At 50.0% G+C, this 24,001-nt stretch overlaps 1 protein-coding gene and 1 long non-coding RNA gene across 2 annotated transcripts in view; one reads left to right on the top strand and one right to left on the bottom strand.

Moving 5' to 3' along the window:
* Positions 1–24,001, top strand: part of LOC138299803 (alcohol dehydrogenase 1-like) — a 204,689-nt gene that overhangs the window by 66,807 nt on the left and 113,881 nt on the right. The window contains exon 3 of the mRNA XM_069238372.1: positions 10,601–10,742. Within this exon, the coding sequence (XP_069094473.1) occupies positions 10,601–10,742 (142 nt within the window). The remainder of the gene's footprint in view (positions 1–10,600; positions 10,743–24,001) is intronic.
* The window catches only part of LOC138299809 (uncharacterized), a 282,390-nt gene continuing 269,099 nt past the window's right edge, over positions 10,711–24,001 (bottom strand). The window contains exon 3 of the long non-coding RNA XR_011204837.1: positions 10,711–10,828. This is a non-coding gene — a long non-coding RNA (uncharacterized lncRNA). The remainder of the gene's footprint in view (positions 10,829–24,001) is intronic.

The following is a 24,001-nucleotide window of genomic DNA, read 5'->3' as shown; positions in this document are numbered from 1 at the left end:
CCACAAATTTCTGCCAATGACAGGCATATGCTGTTTTGGTGGAGGGATGCCTGGCTGCCAAGATAACGACACAGACTTCAGGTGGAAGGTCAAAAGCCGTAAACTGCTGCAGCTCAATCTGCACGCATGAAGACAGAGATTGGACAGGTTCTGGTGGAGAACTGTTCCCTGTTGTTGTGACAGACTGCCCCTTCAGGAGGATCTTCTGAGTAGAGGATCAGTGGCCATGCTCAATTGCTCTGGATACCATACTCTCCGTGCCCAGTCCAGAGTGACGAAGATTACTTGGGCCTGGTTGTTCTTTCTGCCTATACCACTTCTGTCCAGAGTTCTCAAGAAGGAGGGCGTAGGTCTACTCGAGACGAAAAGCGTCTCTGAGCGAGTGCCGCCGTTGAAACTCCAAAGCGCAAAACAGCTGACATTGCTTGTTCTCTGCGGAGGTGAACACATCTAACCAAGGCTCAAAGAGACCTTGCGCCACCTCCGGATGGAAATTCCATTCATGATCAGCTGTGCATCGACGGCTGAGTTTGTCTTCTCTGGCATTCAGAGAGCCCACCAGATGGTGAACCACCAGGGTGATGTCATGATGTGCCAGTTATGTCCAGAGGTGCAGAGCTTCCTGACAAAGGGTCCAGAACCCTACTCCGCCCTGTTTGCTGCAATATCACATGGCAGTAGTACTGTCCGTGAACACTTGCACTACTTTCCCTTTGAGAGAGGGAAGAAATGCTTTCAACACAAGCCTGTTCGGCCGGAGCTCCAAGAGATTGGTCTCTGATATGGAGTCCATGCTCTGCCGGAGGCCTCTCTGATCTCCACCTCTCCCATGCGGCCGCACCATCCCAGAAGTGACGCGTCCATCACTCTGAGTAGATCTGGTTGGGGAAGGGAGAGGGATCTGCTGCTGACCCAATGCAGACCACTGCAGCTCTTTCACAGTCCCCTGCGAGATCTGGACCATGTCGAAGTTCCAGTGGGCGCAGCATCAGGTAAATCTCTCCAAGTCCCACTGCATAGCCCGCATATGCCATCTGGTATGTGTAACTAGCAGTATTCAGGAGGCCATGAGGCCCAGCAGCCTCAGAGCCCTTCTCACCTAAATCCAAGATAAAGGCTGAAAGATCGGAATCATAGTGCAGTTTCTGGCCTATCCTCCCAAAAATCGAGTCCAGGATCTTCAGGCTGTGTCCATGTGAGAAGGTAGCCTCTTTCTAGCCTTGTTACCCCCACTTTTGACCTGTTTGTGAGTGTATGTCAGGGTGTTTGTCACTGTTTTCACTGTCTCACTGGGATCCTGATAGCCAGGCCTCAGTGCTCATAGTGAAAACACTATGTTTTCAGTATGTTTGTTATGTGTCACTGGGATCCTGCTGGTCAGGACCCCAGTGCTCATAGGTTTGTGGCCTATATGTATGTGTCACTGGGACCCTGTCACACAGGGCCCCAGTGCTCATAGGTGTGCATGTATATGTTCCCTGTGTGGTGCCTAACTGTCTCACTGAGGCTCTGCTAACCAGAACCTCAGTGGTTATGCTCTCTCATTACTTTCAAATTGTCACTGACAGGGTAGTGACCATTTTTACCAATTTACATTGGCTTACTGGAACACCCTTATAATTCCCTAGTATGTGGTACTGAGGTACCCAGGGTATTGGGGTTCCAGGAGATCCCTATGGGCTGCAGCATTTCTTTTGCCACCCATAGGGAGCTCTGACAATTCTTACACAGGCCTGCCACTGCAGCCTGAGTGAAATAACGTCCACGTTATTTCACAGCCATTTTACACTGCACTTAAGTAACTTATAAGTCACCTATATGTCTAACCTTTACCTGGTAAAGGTTAGGTGCAAAGTTACTTAGTGTGAGGGCACCCTGGCACTAGCCAAGGTGCCCCCACATTGTTCAGAGCCAATTCCCTGAACTTTGTGAGTGCGGGGACACCATTACACGCGTGCACTACATATAGGTCACTACCTATATGTAGCTTCACCATGGTAACTCCGAATATGGCCATGTAACATGTCTATGATCATGGAATTGCCCCCTCTATGCCATCCTGGCATAGTTGGCACAATCCCATGATCCCAGTGGTCTGTAGCACAGACCCTGGTACTGCCAAACTGCCCTTCCTGGGGTTTCACTGCAGCTGCTGCTGCTGCCAACCTCTCAGACAGGCATCTGCCCTCCTGGGGTCCAGCCAGGCCTGGCCCAGGATGGCAGAACAAAGAACTTCCTCTGAGAGAGGGTGTGACACCCTCTCCCTTTGGAAAATGGTGTGAAGGCAGGGGAGGAGTAGCCTCCCCCAGCCTCTGGAAATGCTTTGTTGGGCACAGATGTGCCCAATTCTGCATAAGCCAGTCTACACCGGTTCAGGGACCCCTTAGCCCCTGCTCTGGCGCGAAACTGGACAAAGGAAAGGGGAGTGACCACTCCCCTGACCTGCACCTCCCCTGGGAGGTGTCCAGAGCTCCTCCAGTGTGCTCCAGACCTCTGCCATCTTGGAAACAGAGGTGCTGCTGGCACACTGGACTGCTCTGAGTGGCCAGTGCCACCAGGTGACGTCAGAGACTCCTGCTGATAGGCTCCTTCAGGTGTTAGTAGCCTTTCCTCTCTCCTAGGTAGCCAAACCCTCTTTTCTGGCTATTTAGGGTCTCTGTCTCTGGGGAAACTTTAGATAACGAATGCATGAGCTCAGCCGAGTTCCTCTGCTTCTCCCTCTTCACCTTCTGATAAGGAATCGACCGCTGACCGCGCTGGAAGCCTGCAAACCTGCAACATAGTAGCAAAGACGACTACTGCAACTCTGTAACGCTGATCCTGCCGCCTTCTCGACTGTTTTCCTGCTTGTGCATGCTGTGGGGGTAGTCTGCCTCCTCTCTGCACCAGAAGCTCCGAAGAAATCTCCCGTGGGTCGACGGAATCTTCCCCCTGCAACCGCAGGCACCAAAAAGCTGCATTACCGGTCCCTTGGGTCTCCTCTCAGCACGACGAGCGAGGTCCCTCGAATCCAGCGACACTGTCCAAGTGACCCCCACAGTCCAGTGACTCTTCAGCCCAAGTTTGGTGGAGGTAAGTCCTTGCCTCACCTCGCTGGGCTGCATTGCTGGGAACCGCGACTTTGCAGCTACTCCGGCCCCTGTGCACTTCCGGCGGAAATCCTTTGTGCACAGCCAAGCCTGGGTCCACGGCACTCTAACCTGCATTGCACGACTTTCTAAGTTGGTCTCCGGCGACGTGGGACTCCTTTGTGCAACTTCGGCGAGCACCGTTTCACGCATCCTCATAGTGCCTGTTTCTGGCACTTCTCCGGGTGCTACCTGCTTCAGTGAGGGCTCTTTGTTTTGCTCGATGCCCCCTTTCTCTGCAGGTCCAATTTGCGACCTCCTGGGCCCCAGCAGCGTCCAAAAACGCCAAACGCATGATTTGCGTGTAGCAAGGCTTGTTGGCGTCCTTCCGGCGGCAAAACACTTCTGCACGACTCTCCAAGGCGAGAGGGATCCGTCCACCAAAGGAAAAGTCTCTAGCCCTTTTCGTTCCTGCAGAAACCTCAGCTTCTTCTGTCCAGTCGAAGCTTCTTTGCACCCGCAGCTGGCATTTCCTGGGCATCTGCCCATCTCCGACTTGCTTGTGACTTTTGGACTTGGTCCCCTTGTTCCACAGGTACCCTAGATTGGAAATCCACCGTTGTTGCATTGCTGGTTTGTGTCTTTCCTGCATTATTCCTCTAACACGACTCTTTTTTCCTTAGGGGAACTTTAGTGCACTTTGCACTCACTTTTCAGGGTCTTGGGGAGGGTTATTTTTCTAACTCTCACTATTTTCTAATAGTCCCAGCGACCCTCTACAAGGTCACATAGGTTTGGGGTCCATTCGTGGTTCGCATTCCACTTTTGGAGTATATGGTTTGTGTTGCCCCTATCCCTATGTTTCCCCATTGCATCCTATTGTAACTATACATTGTTTGCACTGTTTTCTAAGACTATACTGCATATTTTTTCTATTGTGTATATATATCTTGTGTATATTTCCTATCCTCTCACTGAGGGTACACTCTAAGATACTTTGGCATATTGTCATAAAAATAAAGTACCTTTATTTTTAGTATAACTGTGTATTGTGTTTTCTTATGATATTGTGCATATGACACTAGGTGGTACTGTAGTAGCTTCACACGTCTCCTAGTTCAGCCTAAGCTGCTCTGCTAAGCTACCATTATCTATCAGCCTAAGCTGCTAGACACCCTATACACTAATAAGGGATAACTGGGCCTGGTGCAAGGTGCAAGTACCCCTTGGTACTCACTACAAGCCAGTCCAGCCTCCTACAGTCCAGAACAGCTCAGATGAAAGGGGACATCTGAGAGGGAGTCAGGTGTGACTTCAGCACATTGATAGTGAACCCCACTGTGTGCAGGAGGTTTGCCATAGTCTGGCTGTTGAGGGCGGACTTTCCCCAAAAAGTCGTCTCCCACCTTCAGTCATCGAGGTAGACTGAAACCCCCAGCCAGCGCAGATGAGCTGCAACCATGCCATCACTTTCTTGAACACCTGAGGGGCGCTGGGAAGCCTGAAGGGGAGCACAGTAAATTCAAAGTGCTGGTGACCTACCACGAATCGTAAGTAACATCTGTGGGCAGGCAGGATGGGACTATGGAAATAAGCGTCCCGCAATTCCAACGCTACCATCCAGTCACCTGGGTCCAATGCAGACGGGACCTTAGCCAGGGTAAGCATCTTGAAGTTCTCCTTCTTGAGGAAGAGATTGAGGGCCCGAAGGGCTAGGATAGGACGCAAGCCCTTGTCTTTTTTGGTATCAGAAAGTAGCCGTAGCCCGTGAGTCCATGAACCTCTCAAGCGCCAAGTCCGCCTTATCTCCAAAGAGATGGGAGCCATCAAAGGGCATGTCCAAAAGGGTCTGTTGGATATCCCCTGAGAAACCAGATGTTCTTAACCAGACGTGGTGGCTCAAGGCCACCGCCATCGCAACCGATCTACCCAGAGAGTCAGTCGTGTCCAGTCCGTATCTGATAGTGAACTTTTACCGATGTGAGAGATGCAGCACAGCTTGGGAGACGATAGCACGGGCCTCCTCCGGTATCTGCCGCAAGACTTGCACAACTGTATCTCACAGAGAGTAAGTGAAACGCCTTTTGGGCTGTTATGCTGACTGGACCAATTTGGGAAGGTGTTTTCTTCCTCCAGTCTAGTGCTGCAGTCTTTTTGATTCCCTATGGGGAAGAGAATGCGCCAGAGGATCAGGATGCCTGGATAACAAGGCTCTCAGGCATGGGATGTGGGGACAGGAGTTTAGGGTCATTTGGGGTGGGCCGATGGCGGCGTGCGATGGTCCAGACCCAACACAGGGGCTCCTGTGAACAGGACTAAGTACCCAGGAGGAGGAAATCAGTGAGGGCTTCATTGAATGGAAGAACAATCTTAGAGGTGGAAGCCCCTGGTGGAAGCACCTCCGTCAGCAGATTAGACCTGACCTGAACAGTAGGCAGCTCAAGGCTGAGGACCTCAGCCGCTCTACTGACCACCATGGAATAAGTAGCTCCCTCCGCCGTAGCCATGGTAGGAGGAGACAGCATGCCAGCATCTGGAGAGGTATCCAGAGCACTGGCCTCACCCAACTCCTGTGCCCAATCCATGTTCGGAATACCAGGGTGATCCTAAGGGTCCAGGGACCCCTCCAATCCTTCCCCATATTCAAACCCATAAGAATAAGTGTCCGAATCCAACCTATAGTGAATAGACCCCATTGAAGAAGGAGGCGGCGTCGGCCCACACGGTTTCGACTCCGAGTCGTCGGGGATCAGGATTGGGTCAAAGTAAATATGCAGCTCCCTGTCGGTTTCCACTGCCTGCAAAGATGCAGGCAGGTGCTCTCACAAAGGAAACCTCTGCTTGCAGCAAGTGAAAGTGGTTTGACAGGGACTGTGAGCACCCAGGGACAGAGCAAGAGCTGGCCCGGGGATTGGTGGTCCTCAGGGCCAATATTTGCTCGATAACGGGGGCCATGCAGCCCCCCTCCAATGTTTCAAATAGCCCCAGGGAGGTGGTGGTTCCCAGGGCCCAAAAACTGACCCCTTATCTTATTTAAATGTAGCCCCTGGGAGGTGGCTGTCTCTGTGGCTGCGGGGTGGCCAGGTGCTCACCCTAAATTTCGTTAAACATATTCTGCCCAGGGGAGGTGGCAGTCCCTAGGGCTGTGGGGGGGGAGGGGGCTGTCAGCCCCCCTGCATTTCATAAAACATAGCTCCGCATTCAACATTTTAGTGCCCCCAGGACCTGGCCCACCCAGGGGTTGCATTTAAAAAAAAGCACAGGAGCCTGTGCTATTTTAATTTTTTTTTTTAATTGTCAGATCCCAGTCTCCCACTGAAAGTTTTTTTAAAATGTTTTTTTGCTGGGTGGGGGAGGTGTCCGTCTAGGACCACAGCTAAGGGGTCAGGGTGTCCCTACCCTGTCCCATTTTCTTATTTTTTTACATTTTTTGTCTTGGACTCGGCTGAAGCAGAGTCCCAGCATGGCTACCAACACTTCCTTGTTGAAGTGTTGGCAGCTAATCAGATCTCAGCACAAGATCGGTATGGTTTGCGAAGCCTTCGCGTCCCTATATATATACATATTTGTTTTTTCTTTAATATTTTTGAGTAATTGAACTGGTTTACATCAAATAACAAAAAGGTAATTTCCTGGACCAAGAGCTGTCTTTCTGCCAAATTTGGTGTAATTAAATAAAACGTATACAACACATAAATGTACTGGTAAAGTATTCTCCTGGGTTAAACAATCTATCTTCAAATGGTACACAGGGGGGTACCTAAGGTGCTTTCTAAGTATCTTTCCTGTATAAGCCAAGCAGCATGTAGATACTTGGTGACACTTATTACTACCACTTCCCTGGTATTGGACTGCAGTATTCTTAGGTCCACCTCATACTGCCCAATGCCTAGCAGTTTACACAGTGATAATATCCTCTTCTTACGGGGAAGCATGTAGGTCTTGCAAAATAGGAGAAAGTGGGGCGTACTCTCTGGAGCAAGCCTACGAGTCAGGCAAAGGTTGGTCAGAACCTGGTTTAATTTCCAGGTAGCAGTGAAACTAAGATTCATAGATCTCGTAGGCTGGGCCTATTTTGCAGTCTAACTTGAACAGATATTGGGTCTCCTGCCAAAGCAGCTGTACTTTGATAAAATTAAGATATGATTCCCTTCCTATTCTGTTAGACTGCCTGTCTTACAATGCTTGATCTCCTCCCTACAAAGATGATCGCTAACCCTATCTTAAAGCTGCTGTCACATCTAAGCAATTGATTAATCTGGGTTATCCCAGAGTGGGTGGAGGTCTAACGTGTAGAACATAGTATTGATGTATGCCAAACCAGGCGATTTTTAAGTGTCTCCTGAAGCCTAAAAGTTCCCAGCGAAGATATCTGTAAGATTCTAGTTCTTCAAGAGACCAGAGGGGATACGAAAACAGGAAAGGTCTTAATTGAGCAGTGAGCGAAATCTGGTATAGGCCCACATTTAGCTGTTGTGGAAGTCGGGGCATACTTTGTGGTAAATTAACTAGGGCACTAAGAAACTTATTTTCGACAGGAGTGAGCTCATTGCTCTACAGGGAGTGCAGAATTATTAGGCAAATGAGTATTTTGACCACATCATCCTCTTTATGCATGTTGTCTTACTCCAAGCTGTATAGGCTCGAAAGCCTACTACCAATTAAGCATATTAGGTGATGTGCATCTCTGTAATGAGAAGGGGTGTGGTCTAATTACATCAACACCCTATATCAGGTGTGCATAATTATTAGGCAACTTCCTTTCCTTTGGCAAAATGGGTCAAAAGAAGGACTTGACAGGCTCAGAAAAGTCAAAAATAGTGAGATATCTTGCAGAGGGATGCAGCACTCTTAAAATTGCAAAGCTTCTGAAGCGTGATCATCGAACAATCAAGCGTTTCATTCAAAATAGTCAACAGGGTCGCAAGAAGCGTGTGGAAAAACCAAGGCGCAAAATAACTGCCCATGAACTGAGAAAAGTCAAGCGTGCAGCTGCCACGATGCCACTTGCCACCAGTTTGGCCATATTTCAGAGCTGCAACATCACTGGAGTGCCCAAAAGCACAAGGTGTGCAATACTCAGAGACATGGCCAAGGTAAGAAAGGCTGAAAGACGACCACCACTGAACAAGACACACAAGCTGAAACGTCAAGACTGGGCCAAGAAATATCTCAAGACTGATTTTTCTAAGGTTTTTATGGACTGATGAAATGAGAGTGAGTCTTGATGGGCCAGATGGATGGGCCCGTGGCTGGATTGGTAAAGGGCAGAGAGCTCCAGTCCGACTCAGACGCCAGCAAGGTGGAGGTGGAGTACTGATTTGGGCTGGTATCATCAAAGATGAGCTTGTGGGGCCTTTTCGGGTTGAGGATGGAGTCAAGCTCAACTCCCAGTCCTACTGCCAGTTCCTGGAAGACACCTTCTTCAAGCAGTGGTACAGGAAGAAGCCTGCATCCTTCAAGAAAAACATGATTTTCATGCAGGGCAATGCTCCATCACACGCGTCCAAGTACTCCACAGCGTGGCTGGCAAGAAAGGGTATAAAAGAAGGAAATCTAATGACATGGCCTCCTTGTTCACCTGATCTGAACCCCATTGAGAACCTGTGGTCCATCATCAAATGTGAGATTTACAAGGAGGGAAAACAGTACACCTCTCTGAACAGTGTCTGGGAGGCTGTGGTTGCTGCTGCACGCAATGTTGATGGTGAACAGATCAAAACACTGACAGAATCCATGGATGGCAGGCTTTTGAGTGTCCTTGCAAAGAAAGGTGGCTATATTGGTCACTGATTTGTTTTTGTTTTGTTTTTGAATGTCAGAAATGTATATTTGTGAATGTTGAGATGTTATATTGGTTTCACTGGTAATAATAAATAATTGAAATGGGTATATATTTGTTTTTTGTTAAGTTGCCTAATAATTATGCACAGTAATAGTCACCTGCACACACAGATATCCCCGTAACATAGCTAAAACTAAAAACAAACTAAAAACTACTTCCAAAAATATTCAGCTTTGATATTAATGAGTTTTTTGGGTTCATTGAGAACATGGTTGTTGTTCAATAATAAAATTAATCCTCAAAAATACAACTTGCCTAATAATTCTGCACTCCCTGTATATGGCACTGAACTCTGGGGCCATGAAGGTGACATAGTCTTTATATTTACAACATCAAATTTAAACTGCAGGGGAAAGCTTTCTAGATTTGGTTCTCATAATCATCTTAATAACCGCCCCTACTATCTGCTGCAGTTTTAGTACACTCTTGCGTAAAGACTACAACCAAAATTGTGGGACACATTCACTCCCAGATCAAAAATGTTACCCTGTTCAAGTAGCGTGCCCTTTACAGTGATTCTGGGTCTCACCGCCCTATAGGGGTTAAGTGCCATCAATTTGGTTTTGGCAATATTAACTCCAACCCAAAGTAATTTGAAATAGGTACAGCTAAAATCTGACAGTCACCCCATTTATTTCAAAAACCTCTGCAGGCTTACAGGCTATTTTCCAAGCATCGTTTGCTTGGGAAGTCAAGAAACTTTTCCTGTAAATCACAACCTGGCACAAAGTGTTGGAGCCAGGACGCATCTGTATGCCTTTTTCAATTTTTAAGGAATCACTGAGCTCCCACCTCACTCGTGCTTGATCATCTTCTTGGAACCTTATGATTACATTTAAAATATGGGCCGGGACTCCCACGGTGTGTAGCGCATCCCAGAGTTTGTGGTGGGGACCAGGTCAAATGCGGATTTTTAAATCTACCAAGGTAACATGCAAGTGGCCCTTCCCTAGTCCAACTGTTTTCCAGTAGATTATACTGCAATTCAATGCATGTTCAAGTGTGCTGGTTTTTGGTCTGAATCCCGCCTAATTCTCATAATTCGTAAAATGCACACAAAAATAAAGTGTGGCAGCGTAGTCCCTTATGATGTTTAATTATGCCATTTCAAACAGGGAGATTCATTTCCTCCCCATGATTGTGAGTATTCTGGTACAGTCATTCGGTCATGCCAACCAGAGACACCTCTTCGGCATTCTCTTTGACTGATACATTAACAGTTTACGTTCAAGAAGACGACCAAGACTTTTTGAAAAGAATGGATTTGAAAATGTTGTGCACTTTACGGTCCTTGTTTATTTTTATCATCAAAAAGAACTGTAACAATACTTGCGCATCTTCAGATGTTATTAGGAGAATAACACAGGAACCCTGTGCCACAGTCAAATTGTGAAATTGTTAATTGTAAACTAAATTAAGGTACAGTATTTCTGTCATACAATATTTGGTTATGATAATTTGGTACAAACATATCATCCCTTTGGAGCGAATTATCTACACCCAATGGAGTGATTTTTTAAACATTTCTTTCCGGTGATATTTTTGCTAACAACATACTGACACACAGCTGTTAAGGCAGAAAGACAAAAACGATGCTATGTATTAGGAACATTGCTGGAGGATAAAAAGGCCGACCTTGTCTTTGCCCAGTACAAAGTTATCGTTCTGTTATTTACTCTGCATTTAGATCGTAGCCAGCGGCATCTGCCGCACAGATGATCATGTCCTCAAGAACACGTTGTCTGTGACCAAATTTCCAGTCATCCTGGGTCATGAAGGAGCCGGAGTCATCGAGAGTGTTGGTGAAGGAGTGGTTGACTTGAAACCAGGTGCAGACACTAAATAACTTTCAAGTTTGCCAGGTGTTTTGTATATTTTCTATGTTGCTACATGCCATGTCATCAGAATGAAGATTCTAAAAGAATACAGTTTAAATTTGGCATTAAAATAATATAATCTACCGAATACCATGAACAATTAGACTACCAAACAACTATTGCGTACATTTTTTTTTTTTTAAACCAACAAAACTGAGTACTTTTAACAAATTCCCAAACTCTTCTATTTGCTTATTAATTTATATTTTCCATCCAGGTTCTCATTAATTTCCGTGACATTTTGCAACAAAAGTACTCTTCACTTGTTACCCCCAATTTCTGCCAGATGTCAGTATGTTTGACTGTGTCACTGGGATCCTGCTAACCAGGACCCCAGTGCTTATGCTCTCTCTCCTCTAAATGTTGTCATTGTATACTGGTAACCCAGTATTTCCTCCCAAATTGGCATACTGGTCATCCCCCTTATAAGTCCCTAGTATATGGTACTTAGGCAAAAAGTGGGGGGATAACTGCAACACGGAGCCATTTTTCTACACCTGGGTACCTGATATTGATGCTGACTTGACTAAGAAGTGTGTTGGGACCCTGCTAACCAGGCCCCAGCACCAGTGTTCTTTCACTAAAAATGTACCATTGTTTCCACAATTGGCACACCCCTGGCACACAGATAAGTCCCTTGTAAAAGGTACCAGTGGTACCAAGGGTCCAGTGACCAGGGAAGGTCCCTAAGGGCTGCAGCATGTATTATACTACCCTGGGGACCCCTCACTCAGCATATGCACACTGCCTCGCAGCTTGTGTGTGCTGGTGGGGAGAAAAAGACTAAGGCGGTCATTCTGACCGCGGCGGTCGGCGCCCGCCAAGCGGTTCCTGCCGAAAGACCGCACCGCGGTCAAAAGACCGCGGCGGTCATTCCGGCTTTCCCGCTGGGCCGGCGGGCGACCGCCAGAAGACCGCCGGCCGGCCCAGCGGGACAGCCCCTTCAACAATGAAGCCGGCTCGGAATGGAGCCGGCGGAGTTGAAGGGGTGCGACGGGTGCAGTGGCACCCTTCGCGATTTTCACTGTCTGCTAAGCAGACAGTGAAAATCTTTGTGGGGCCCTGTTAGGGGGCCCCTGCACTGCCCATGCCAGTGGCATGGGCAGTGCAGGGGCCCCCAGGGGCCCCACGGCACCCGTTCCCGCCATCCTGGTTCCGGCGGTGGACACCGCCAGAAACAGGCTGGCGGTAAGGGGGTCGGAATCCCCATGGCGGTGCTGCAAGCAGCGCCGCCATGGCGGGTTCCCTGGGCCAGCGGGAAACCGGCGGGAAACCGCCGGCTCCCCTTTTCCGACCGCGGCTTTACCGCCGCGGTCAGAATCGCACAGGAAGCACCGCCAGCCCATTGCCGGTGCTTCCGCCGCACTCCGCCATGACGGTCATGGACCGCCAAGGTCAGAATGACCCCCTAAGTCAACATGGCACTCTCCTAAGGGTGCCATGCCCACAACTCACTGCCTGTGGCATAGGTAAATCACCCCTCTAGCAGGCCTTACAGCCCTAGGGCAGGGTGCACTATACCACAGGTGAGGCCATAGCTGCATGAGCACTATGCCCCTACAATGTCAAAGCCAATTCGTAGACATTGTAAGTGCAGCGTAGCCATAAGAGTATATGGTCTGGGAGTTTGTCAAACATGAACTCCACAGTTCCATAATGGCTACACTGAAATCTGTGAAGTTTGGTATCAAACTTCTCAGCACAATAAATGCACACTGATGTCAGTGTGGGTTTATTATTCTGAGAAGTTTGATACCAGTGTTTGTGTGCATCTTATGCCCCTGTATTTTACCCAATCCTTCAGTGCAGGACTTCCTGACATCTCAGTGGTAGGCTGGCACAGACCAGAGTTTCTGACCCCATGGGGTGAGAGCCTTTGTTTCTGGCCTCAGAGAGCACAAAGCCTGTACTGGGTGGGGGTGCTTCACACCTTCCTCTGCAGGAACTGTAACACCTAGCAGTGCGCCTCAAAGGCTCAGGATTCATGTTACAATGCCCCAGGGCACTCCAGCTAGTGGAGATGCCCGGCCCCGGACACAGCCCCCACTTTTGGCGGCAAGTCCGGGGCGATAATGAGAAAAACAAGGAGTCACCCCCTCAGCCTGGTCCGCCCCTAATGTGACCAGAGCTGAAGTGACCCCCTCCTTGGAAAATCCTCCATCTTGTTTTGGAGGATTTAGCCAAATAGGGATAAGGATAGGGATGTGCTCCCCTCCCCAAAGGGAGGGAGCACAATGAGAGTGTAGCCACCCTCAAGAACAGTGGGCATTGGCTACTGCCCTCACACACCCCTAAATTTAGTATTTAGTGGTGACCCTGAACCCAGGATTTTAGATTTCCTGACGACCTGAACAAGAAGAAAGACTGCTGACCTGAAAGCACCACAGAGAAGATGGAGACAACAACAGGCGAGTATGGCTGGGGCCAAGTCAGTCTCCAGTCTCAAAGAAAGTGCAACAGCGACACATCCAGCGGGACCAGCGACCTCGGTCAACTCCAAGTACTTCCTGGCAACCAAGAAACTCCAGTGGACAGCGGCTCTGTCCGAACATCCAAGAAGAAACCATCTTTAAAGGGACTCCAGTCTCACTCCGGAAACATGAGTCCCCAACAATCTGCACCCAATGCCCCCAGCTTGTGTCCAGGGAAACCAACACTGCAACTGCAGTGAGGACCCCCAGGCGACTCCCATGATGTGGACACCCTGAGATGGCCTCCCTGCACCCCCACGGCGGCCTTGCAGAGAGAATCCAGAGGCTCCCCCTGACCGCAACTGCCCGGTAACAAAGAAACCGATGCCTGGAAAAAGCACTGCACCCGCAGCCCCCTGGCCTGAGAGGAAACAACTACCGGTGCAAGAGTGACCAGCAGCTGGCCCTCATTGTTGCCCAGTCAGTGGCTGGCCCAAGAAGCCTCCTGTGCTCTGCCTGCATTGCCAGAGTGACCCCTCCATTGATTTCAATAGTAAACGCGACAACTACTTTGCACACTGCACCCAGCCGCCCCTGTGGCGCTGAGGGTGTATTTTGTGTGCCTGTTTGTGACCCTCCCAGTGCTCCACAAACCCCCCCTGGTCTGCTCCCTGAGGACACAGGTACTTACCTGCTAGCAGACTGGAACCTGAACATCCCTATTCTCCATAGGCACCTATGTTGTGTGAGCCCCTCTTTGACCTCTGCACCTGACCGGCCCTGTGTTGCTGGTGCTGGGTGTTTGGGGCATAGGCAGCCCACTGTTGAGTGTTCAAGTCAACCCCAGAGACTGAACTTGTAAGTACTTTACTTATCTGCTAAACTAACTTGTACTTACCTCCCCCAGGAACTGTTGATTTTTGCACTGTCCACTTTTAAAATAGTTTTGGCAAAAATGAAGTAAAACAATAAGGTACACAGTTTATTGTCAAAGTTCCATATTTACCTATGCCAAGTACCTTACAATTTATGTATTTACTTGAATTCTGAAACTTGTGGTTCTAAAATAAATTAGGAAAATAATATTTTTGTATGTATAAACCTATTGGCCTGGAGTTAAGTCATTGCCGGTGTGTTCCCATTCATTGCCTGTGTGTGTACAACAAATGCGTAACACTACCCTCTGATAAGCCCACTGCTCAACCACACCACCACAAATAGTGGTAATAATAGTGTGCAGAGTCCAGGTGTTCCCCTTAGATAATACTAATGCTCTATCAACCTCTATCCCTTACTTTGAGATAGTATATACACAGAGCCTACTTCCTACAAGGACCCACCAACACTTGCAAGGAAACAAAGTTGCTGGCTAGATAATACTCTCCCAGTGAATACTGATCTAACATTGAGGGCACTAACCCTCCCGTTTCCTCTTTCCAAAAATAACTTTAGGGCAGATTTAGAGTTTGGCAGGCAGACTGTTGTCGGGCGTTAGGTTTCTCCATAATGTATAATTTACATAATTATCATATACATGAAAGCAATTGTCAGAGAAGGATTTCTCAGCCATAAGGCTAACAAATAACATTAGTATGCAAGCCTAAAAAAATGGACATGTGTATACAGAAACATTATCTCATATTAACAAAAAAAACTATAATTTATTTGTAATCAAGGTTATACTATATTGCACGACATGTGCTATTGCTGAAAAGGCAAAAAAGTAGAGATCATAGATATGGTCTATATCTCTTGAGTCCATAACCTATGAATCAACACCACACCTTGGTTAGTCCAGCATCAGGCTTAGATAGTGAAAGGTGATTGGGGTGGACGCTCTCCTAACATGCTGATGCAAGAAGAGGCATTTCCTGGGGATGTAGCAGGAACTACCTAGGCACGTGTGGGCTCAAGTACCCATTTCTCTTCTTGGATGCCACACAGTTACTGAAAGAGGCATGGCTTGAATCCGTTAGTGACTGCATTAAGTGCACTATACTAAATGAAACCGAAAGTAAATTAAACTGAACTATGAAAGTGAGCAAGGCCCTTTAGTATGGTTTCCTGGGTATTTTAATCAGTCTAGCAGCACGCAGTTTCCTCTGGGTGGACTGGTGAAGATTGGCTGCTTCAGCAATGTTCTCTGCGTAGAACCTTCTGCACCAGACCACCGTGTCACTTGTGTGCACTTGCCTAGTAGGAGGCCTAAAGTAAGCCTATGATGGCGCTCAGAGTATATGTTTTAAAACTATTTTGTGGTGATTTTGTGGTGAGGAGGAGCTGCTCTGTGGGCGGCGGCTTCACCGGACATAATGATGGACAGAAGTCCCAGCTGTGAGCAATCTTATCATGGGCCTTTATTCAGGCTCTGCTCTAGTGGTTGCAAATAGAGGGGTGCAATGAGCGTGAGCAGTGATGGATCAGTGTCTTAGCACTGTACACATTTGGGTTTAGAGTGTTTTCCCTACCTAGCCTTACAATCATCTCTGATTTGTGGCTGTTACAGTCTCTGTGAGAGACAAAAAGAGACACGGGAAGCAATGTACTTGGGCCAGATCCTGTCAGACATAGATCACCGGCAACTGCTGAAAATAAAATGTTACCTGCTAGTCTCACAGACTTTTATTATTCAACCTGAGTCACCAAAGAGCTAAAACCAGAGAAGCAGATTATGTAACCCTGTCATGCAGAGGTCTGTGAGCAGTCTATCACAACTGCTTCGGGCTTCTTTGGATAGTTTGACTTAGGGGGTCATTACAACATTGGCGGTAAAAGCCGCTTACCTCCGCGCAGAAGACTGTCAACACACCGCCGCGGAATTCCGCCACAGCTATTATGACCCACATCTCGGAATCCGACAAAATTCAGACACCCACACAAGTCCGCCACACCAAAGGTCAGTGATAAACTGGCGAAAACAAAACCTCCACCGTCACACCAACAGAAGTACGCCCACACTATCACGACACATGAATCCACGCGCGGTCTTTCAACCGCGGTATTCCATTGGCAGTACACACCGCAGCGCTCAAAATACACACACTCTTACAAAACACAGCCACATTGGACAATTCAAATTACACACACCTGACACACATACACACACCACTTCCACACACCCATTACAATATAAAACACCCACCCACATCACCCACAAACCCCTACGACCACTATAACAGAGAGAAGGCCAGAGAGAGACACCACCATCCACAAACTAGCATCCACAGGCACACAACACCATCACCCACACTACTTCCACGCACAAAACACCACACACCATTACATATCACCACACTTATCACCACACACACCACCCCACACATCACCTACACCACCCCATGGCACGGCAAAGACACCCCAGGTTCTCGGAGGAGGAGCTCAGGGTCATGGTGGAGGAAATCGTCCGGGTAGAGCCACAGCTATTTGGATCACAGGTGCAGCACACCTCAATTGCAAGGAAGATGGAGCTGTGGCGAAGAATAGTCAACAGGGTCAATGCAGTGGGACAACACCCAAGAAATAGGGACGACATCAGGAAGAGGTGGAACGACCTACGGGGGAAGGTGCGTTCCGTGGTCTCAAGACACCACCAGGCAGTTCAGCAGACTGGCGGCGGACCCCCACCTCCTCACCCACAACTAACAACATGGGAGGAGCAGGTCTTGGCGATTCTGCATCCTGAGGGCCTCGCAGGAGTCGTTGGAGGAATGCACTCTGGTAAGTCAAATCTTTCACTACCATATCCCCCACCCTACCTGCATGCTATCACATACCCCCACCCTCGCCCCCACCCCTATCACTCCAACTCCTCACAAATGTACCAATATCACAAACCACACATCCCAACACCAAGCCCTGCATGCAACACCAACGCATGGACACCCATCACTAAAGCATGCCCACTGCACATACCCAGACACCCCCCTAAACCATCATCACACAAGCCCCCACACAGGAATGTCATGCACACCATGACACACACAGATGTAATAATCATGCCTTTACACCCCTGCAGGACCACTACCCAATGTCACCAGACAGGAGGGTCCAGACATCTCCACTCCACCCACAGAAGAGGCCCACAGTGATGACAGCACCTCTGTCCACCTGGATCTAGATGACCAGCCTGGACCATTGTGGGCCTCGGGACAGTCGGGTCCCCTCACACAGGCACAGGCCACCACAGACCTTCCCCCCTCTGGAAACACCAGCACAGCACCCACCCAGCGGGCCCATACCTCCGTCCCCAGGACACGTCAATCAGATGTGTGTCCACCACTACAGGGAACCCAGGATAACCCACCACCCCAACAACAGGGACCTGGGGCAGTGGGCACACGGTCCAGGGGACAGTGGCCCAGGAACACAGGGGAACTGGGAGGGCTGCTGTGCGACAGGGGGCGGACAGGCTAAGGGAACCCACTCTCCACGAGGCCCTCTCCTCCATCATGGGAGCATACCACCACTCCCAGGAGACGATGGCAACGGTACTGGCCAAGTTTCAGGAGACCCAGCGCATGCAGGAGGAACAGTATATGGGCTTCAGGGAGGAACTCAGAACCATCAGCTCTGCCCTTGGCACCATCGTAGGGGTGCTGGGCCCCTGACACTAGCATGGACGATGAACTGCCCACCACCTCCGCCGGAGCTAGTGGACAGGAGGCACCGCCACAGGACCACCACACCAGCACCCCACTCCTTGCAGATGGAGAACCACCCCGCAAACGGTCCCTGAGATCCAGGAACAAGACAGAGCACGATGCCAAGACCCCCGCCAAGAAATGAGACCACCCTGATTGTCATCCCACTGTCCCACTTTGTCACCCTGTCCATATTGAAACTGCCCCAGCTCCACTTCCTATGCCCATATGGGCAATGCACCTGTGAAACTAATAGACTGGACTCTGCCATGGACACTCCTTCGCCATCACCCCTCACCATTTAACTTCCCCCTCCAATATTTTGTATTTATATAAACACACCTAAAGCACCAAAAGATCTGGAGTCTGTCTGTGATTTCGAAATAGTGTATTTGCAATTACAGTGACAAAATGTTCATCATCATCAAACAGACTTTATTCGGCTTTCAACAGGCCATAAAAGTATCAAGTAATGGCACATTAATAAATATGTATAAGAAAAATTATAAATAAATAGGGAAGATAATAAAACACATCGTTAATTCATTCAAGGACAGGTATATAAAACTTGATAAATTTACATCAGTGCAAAATCGAATTCAATTACAGTATTTTCTAGAGAGTGAGGAGTTTACCGGAAATTCCAAATTTTCAAATAAAATTAGTTCAGTACGCCCATAGACTTCCTTACAGAGAGTACTGTACATAAAAAGTTTGCTAAAATTCCACACATTTCAATAGAGGATAAAATCTGTAAGCTGAAATACGCGTCACGGCACTGACGCAAATTAGTCGATCTTAAAAAAGGCAATAAAAAACGTTTTCTTGGAATATCATAAAATTTACAAAAGAAGACCACATGCATTGTAGATTGGGGAGCTTTTGCATCACATGGACATACTCTTAAAACTGTACTCCAGTCACACATAATCGAAAAGGTTACTAGCCGATGGAAGATATTTAAGCGGAATCTTGTAAGAACAAATCGATGTCGGGGATTTACCACACTTACTAAGTAGGGCTGGACTGCATCCGTCGACAGAATTAGTTGGTTAGACATTACTGTAGATTTTTTTGATTCCACTTCCCATCTCTGTTCATCCAAGTGCTTCAAGGTCAGAGCCCTCAAATCTCTCCTGGTTATTTTTTCCAGTGATTGTGGGTTTTGGTAATATGCTTCGCAGCCCATGTTTTTAAAAAAGGTCATAATATATCTTAGCCAAGGAACTCTAACCGAGTGTCCCTGAGATCCAGGAACAAGACAGAGCACGATGCCAAGACCCCCGCCAAGAAATGAGACCACCCTGATTGTCATCCCACTGTCCCACTTTGTCACCCTGTCCATATTGAAACTGCCCCAGCTCCACTTCCTATGCCCATATGGGCAATGCACCTGTGAAACTAATAGACTGGACTCTGCCATGGACACTCCTTCGCCATCACCCCTCACCATTTAACTTCCCCCTTCAATATTTTGTATTTATATAAACACACCTAACGCACCAAAAGATCTGGAGTCTGTCTGTGATTTCGAAATAGTGTATTTGCAATTACAGTGACAAAATGTTCATGAAATAGCAATGTCAACCTACCTATGTCACACAGCTCTAGTCCATGAGGAATCTAAGCAGATGACACACGTTGGGACCCACACCTGTGAAACCATAAAGGAAAGTGACAACTCAGTGACCATACACTGGGTGAAATCGACAGACAGGATAGAGGTAGAAGTGTAAAAGTGCATGTAGTAGGCAGGAATGTATTCTCACCTGTGTTTCACAGGAAAATATTGCTGGATGACTGAGTCCCCGTTCTGCATGTCTTCTTCCTCTGCTTCTTACTCATCACTGTCCACAGGCTCCACAGCTGCCACAACACCGCCATCTGGACCATACTCCTGCAGAAAAGGCACCTGTCGTCGCAAAGCCAAGTTGTGAAGCATACAGCAGGCCACGATGATCTGGCACACCTTCTTTGGTGAGTAGAATAGGGATCCACCTGTCATATGGAGGCACCTGAACCTGGCCTTCAGGAGGCCGAAGGTCCGCTCGATCACCCTCCTAGTTCGCCCATGGGCCTCAATGTAGCGTTCCTCTGCCCTGGCCCTGGGATTCCTCACTGGGGTCAGTAGCCATGACAGGTTGGGGTAACCAGAGTCACCTAATAGCCACACACGCTGCCTCTGGAGTTGACCCATCACATAAGGGATGCTGCTATTCCGCATGATGTAGGCGTCATGTACTGAGCCAGGGAACATGGCATTCACATGTGAGATGTACTGGTCTGCCAAACATACCATCTGTACATTCATGGAATGATAACTGTTCCGGTTCCTGTACACCTGTTCACTCCTGTGGGGGGGACCAAAGCCACATGTGTCCCATCAATGGCACCTATGATGTTGGGGATATGTCCAAGGGCATAGAAGGCACCTTTCACTGTAGGCAAATCCTCCACCTGAGGGAAAACGATGTAGCTCCGCATGTGTTTCAGCAGGGCAGACAACACTCTGCACAATACGTTGGAAAACATAGGCTGGGACATCCCTGATGCCATGGCCACAGTTGTTTGAAAAGACCCACTTGCAAGGAAATGGAGCACTGATAGCACCTGCACTTGAGGGGGGATTCCTGTGGGATGGCGGATTGCTGACATCAGATCAGGCTCCAACTGTGTACACAGTTCCTGGATTGTGTCACGGTCAAACCTGTAGGTGATAATCAAATTTCTTTCCTCCATTGTCGACAGGTCCACCAGCGGTTGGTACACCGGAGGATTCCGCCATCTCCTCACATGTCCCAGTGGACGGTGCCTATGAAGGACAACAGCAAGCACAGAGTCAAACAACTCAGAGGTATGTACCCACAGTCTACACAGAACACCATTCATACCCAAAATGTGGCCTGTATGTGTGTTGAGACTAGGCCTAGGTATGTGTGACGCAGTTGGTAATTAGGCCATGTGGGCCCCTGAAATGGCAGCTGCCTGACCTGTAAAGTGGGACAATGGGATGTGAGGTAACTGCGCTGGCGTTGTACACCGTCGCGGTAGGCGGTCGAAGACCGCAGCGCAATGCTGCATTGGTTAACATTGGACCCTATGGGTCCCAGGAGCCAATGACGATGTACGCCGGCGGTGATGGTACGCACCGCCACGGACATGACCGCCATTTTCTATCTGTATTATCACTCGATACCTGATCTTCGACAGGAGAGGACCTACACTGCAAGTGCTGCTGTGACCTCGGTCTGGAAGAGGGAATGGCTCGTGCGTCTGGGGAAAGGGCCCCTGCCTTCACATCGGAGGAGTTGGAGAAGGTGACAGGGGCAGGGGCTGAGGTGCCTGGGGCGAAGGTGATGCCCACCCTCCTTTGCTGCCCTCAGTGAGGAGGCCATTGACCTCCTCAGGTCACTCACTGTTGGGCAGTCTACCATTTTGAATGCCATCCAGGGTGTAGAAAGGGAGTTGCAACAAACCAATGCATTCCTGGAGGGCATTCATTCTGGTCAAGCGGCCCTTCACTGATCCTTTCAAACTCTGGCCTCAGCACTGATGGCAGCCATTGTCCCTGTGTCTAGCCTCCCCCCTCCAACTCCCTCCACCCAGACCCAATCCCCTGTACCTCTGCCTATCCCAAGCACACCATCAGACCAGCCTGCACACACCTCACCACACAAGGGAAGCTCAGGCAAACATAAGCACCACACATCCCACAGGCACTCACACAAGCATCACACACATACAGACACACCAACATCCACTGCCTCCACTGTGTCCCCCTCCTCGTCGTCTCCCTCCTTCCTCCCAGTCTCGTCTACACTCACACCTGCATGCACTACCTCTACAGCCACTACGTCCCGCACCAGCACACCCACCACCACACCCCGCTCACGTGCAGTCACCACCCCCACTACCATTCACACATCCCCTGTGTCCTCTCCCAGTGTGTCTGTGACGCCCCCTCCGAAGATACACAAACGCAGGCACACACCCACCCAACATACATCCACCTCACAACAGCCTCCAGCGCATGCACCTGCACCCAAAGCCACAAAACTTACACCTCCTACAACCACCACCTCTTCCTCCACTCCCAAACCCCCTCCAGCTACCCGTCCCAGTGTCTCCAAACAACTTTTCCTGTCCACCCTTAACCTATTTCCCACCACCCCCGTCCAACTCATAGGTCCCGAACTTGCACCTCAGCCACAAAATCTCCGGGACCAGTGGTGCCTGTTGTCACAGGTATGTGGAGTGCACCGGCCACCAGGACAGCCAGTGTGTCACGGAGCCACAGCACAGCCAGTCCCCCCCCCTGTGAAGCACCAGAAGTTGGCCAGTGGCCGGCGGGAGAGGGGGAAGACTCCAGACACCCAAGCCGCTCCCAGGGGTCCCGGTGGGAGTGTGGACTCAGCTGTGACTCCTCCCAAGGTGGGGAAGGGCCAGAAGAAAGCCGGCAAGTCTGGGAGGAGCAGCACGGCGGAGAAGATCGCCATCATCCCCGCTGGCCAGGAAGGCCCCGCCAGCCCCATCGTCGCTGCCCAGGAGGCCACCACCAGCCCCATTGTCGCTGCCCAGGAGGCCACCGCCAGGCTCATCGGCGCTGCCCAGGAGGCCACCGCCAGCCCCATCGTCGCTGCCCAGGAGGCCACCGCCAGCCCCATCGTCGCTGCCCAGGAGGACCCCACCAGCCACAGCCCAGCTGCCCAGGAGGCCATCGCCAGCCCCATCGTCGCTGCCCAGGAGGATCCCGCCATTCACAGCCCAGGAGGGCCCCGCTAGCCACAGCCCAGCTACTCAGGAGGGCCCCGCCAGCCACAGCCCAGCTGACTAATTAAGGACCGGCAGCCCCAGTCCAGCTGGGCAATGAAGGACCGCCAAGTCAAGCACCGCTGAACAGGGCAAGCACCGCTGAACAGGGCAAGGACCGCCAAGTCAAGAACTGCTGAACAGGGCAAGCACCGCTGAACAGGGCAAGGATCGCCAAGTCAAGCACCGCTGAACAGGGCAAGCACCGCTGAACAGGGCAAGGACCGCCAAGTCAAGCACCGCTGAACAGGACAAGCACCGCGGAACAGGTCAAGGACCGCCAGGGCAAGCACCGCTGAACAGGGCAAGCACCGCTGAACAGGGCAAGCACCGCTGAACAGGGCAAGGACCGCCAAGTCAAGAACTGCTGAACAGGGCAAGCACCGCTGAACAGGGCAAGGACCGCCAAGTCAAGAACCGCTGAACAGGGCAAGCACCGCTGAACAGGGCAAGGACCGCCAAGTCATGCACCGCTGAACAGGGCAAGCACCGCTGAACAGGGCAAGGACCGCCAAGTCAAGCACCGCTGACCAGGGCAAGCACCGCTGAACAGGGCAGGCACCGCCAACTCAAGCACCGCTGAACAGGGTAAGCACCGCTGAACAGGGCAAGGACCGCCAAGTCAAGCACCGCTGAACAGGGCAAGGACCGCCAAGTCAAGCACCGCTGAACAGGGCAAGCACCGCGGAACAGGGCAAGGACCGCCAAGTCAAGCACCGCTGAACAGGGCAAGGACCGCCAAGTCAAGCACCGCTGAACAGGGCAAGCACTGCTGAACAAGGCAAGGACCGCCAAGTCAAGCACTGCTGAACAGGGCAAGGACCGCCAAGTCAAGCACCGCTGAACAAGGCAAGCACCGCTGAACAGGGCAAGGACCGCCAAGTCAAGCACCGCTGAACAGGGCAAAGACCGCCAAGCCAAGCACCGCTGAACAGGGCAAGCACCGCTGAACAGGGCAGGCACCCCCAACTCAAGCATCGCTGAACAGGGCAAGCACCGCTAAACAGGGCAAGGACCGCCAAGTCAAGTACTGCTGAACAGGGCAAATACCGCTGAACAGGGCAGGCACCGCCAACTCAAACACCGCTGAACAGGGCAAGCACCGCTGAACAGGGCAAGGACGGCCAAGTCAATCACCGCTGAACAGGGCAAGCACCGCCAACTCAAGCACCGCTAGCCCATAAGCTGCAGGGGCACTAACTCAACAGGGACCGTCACGGGGTGAGTGATGCACTCTGGGCACCAAGCCCCCTCCAGAACCAATGGAGAAAGACATCCACTACATCTGTCCTTGGCAGGATGAATCACTCTGGGCACCAGTCCCCCTCCAGAACCAGTGGAGACATGCATC

Source organism: Pleurodeles waltl, chromosome 1_2 (genome assembly GCF_031143425.1).
Source record: "Pleurodeles waltl isolate 20211129_DDA chromosome 1_2, aPleWal1.hap1.20221129, whole genome shotgun sequence".
Lineage (NCBI taxonomy): Eukaryota > Metazoa > Chordata > Amphibia > Caudata > Salamandridae > Pleurodeles > Pleurodeles waltl.
The sequence above is the reverse complement of the archived record's forward strand: the minus strand, read 5'-3'. Positions and strand labels throughout refer to the sequence as shown.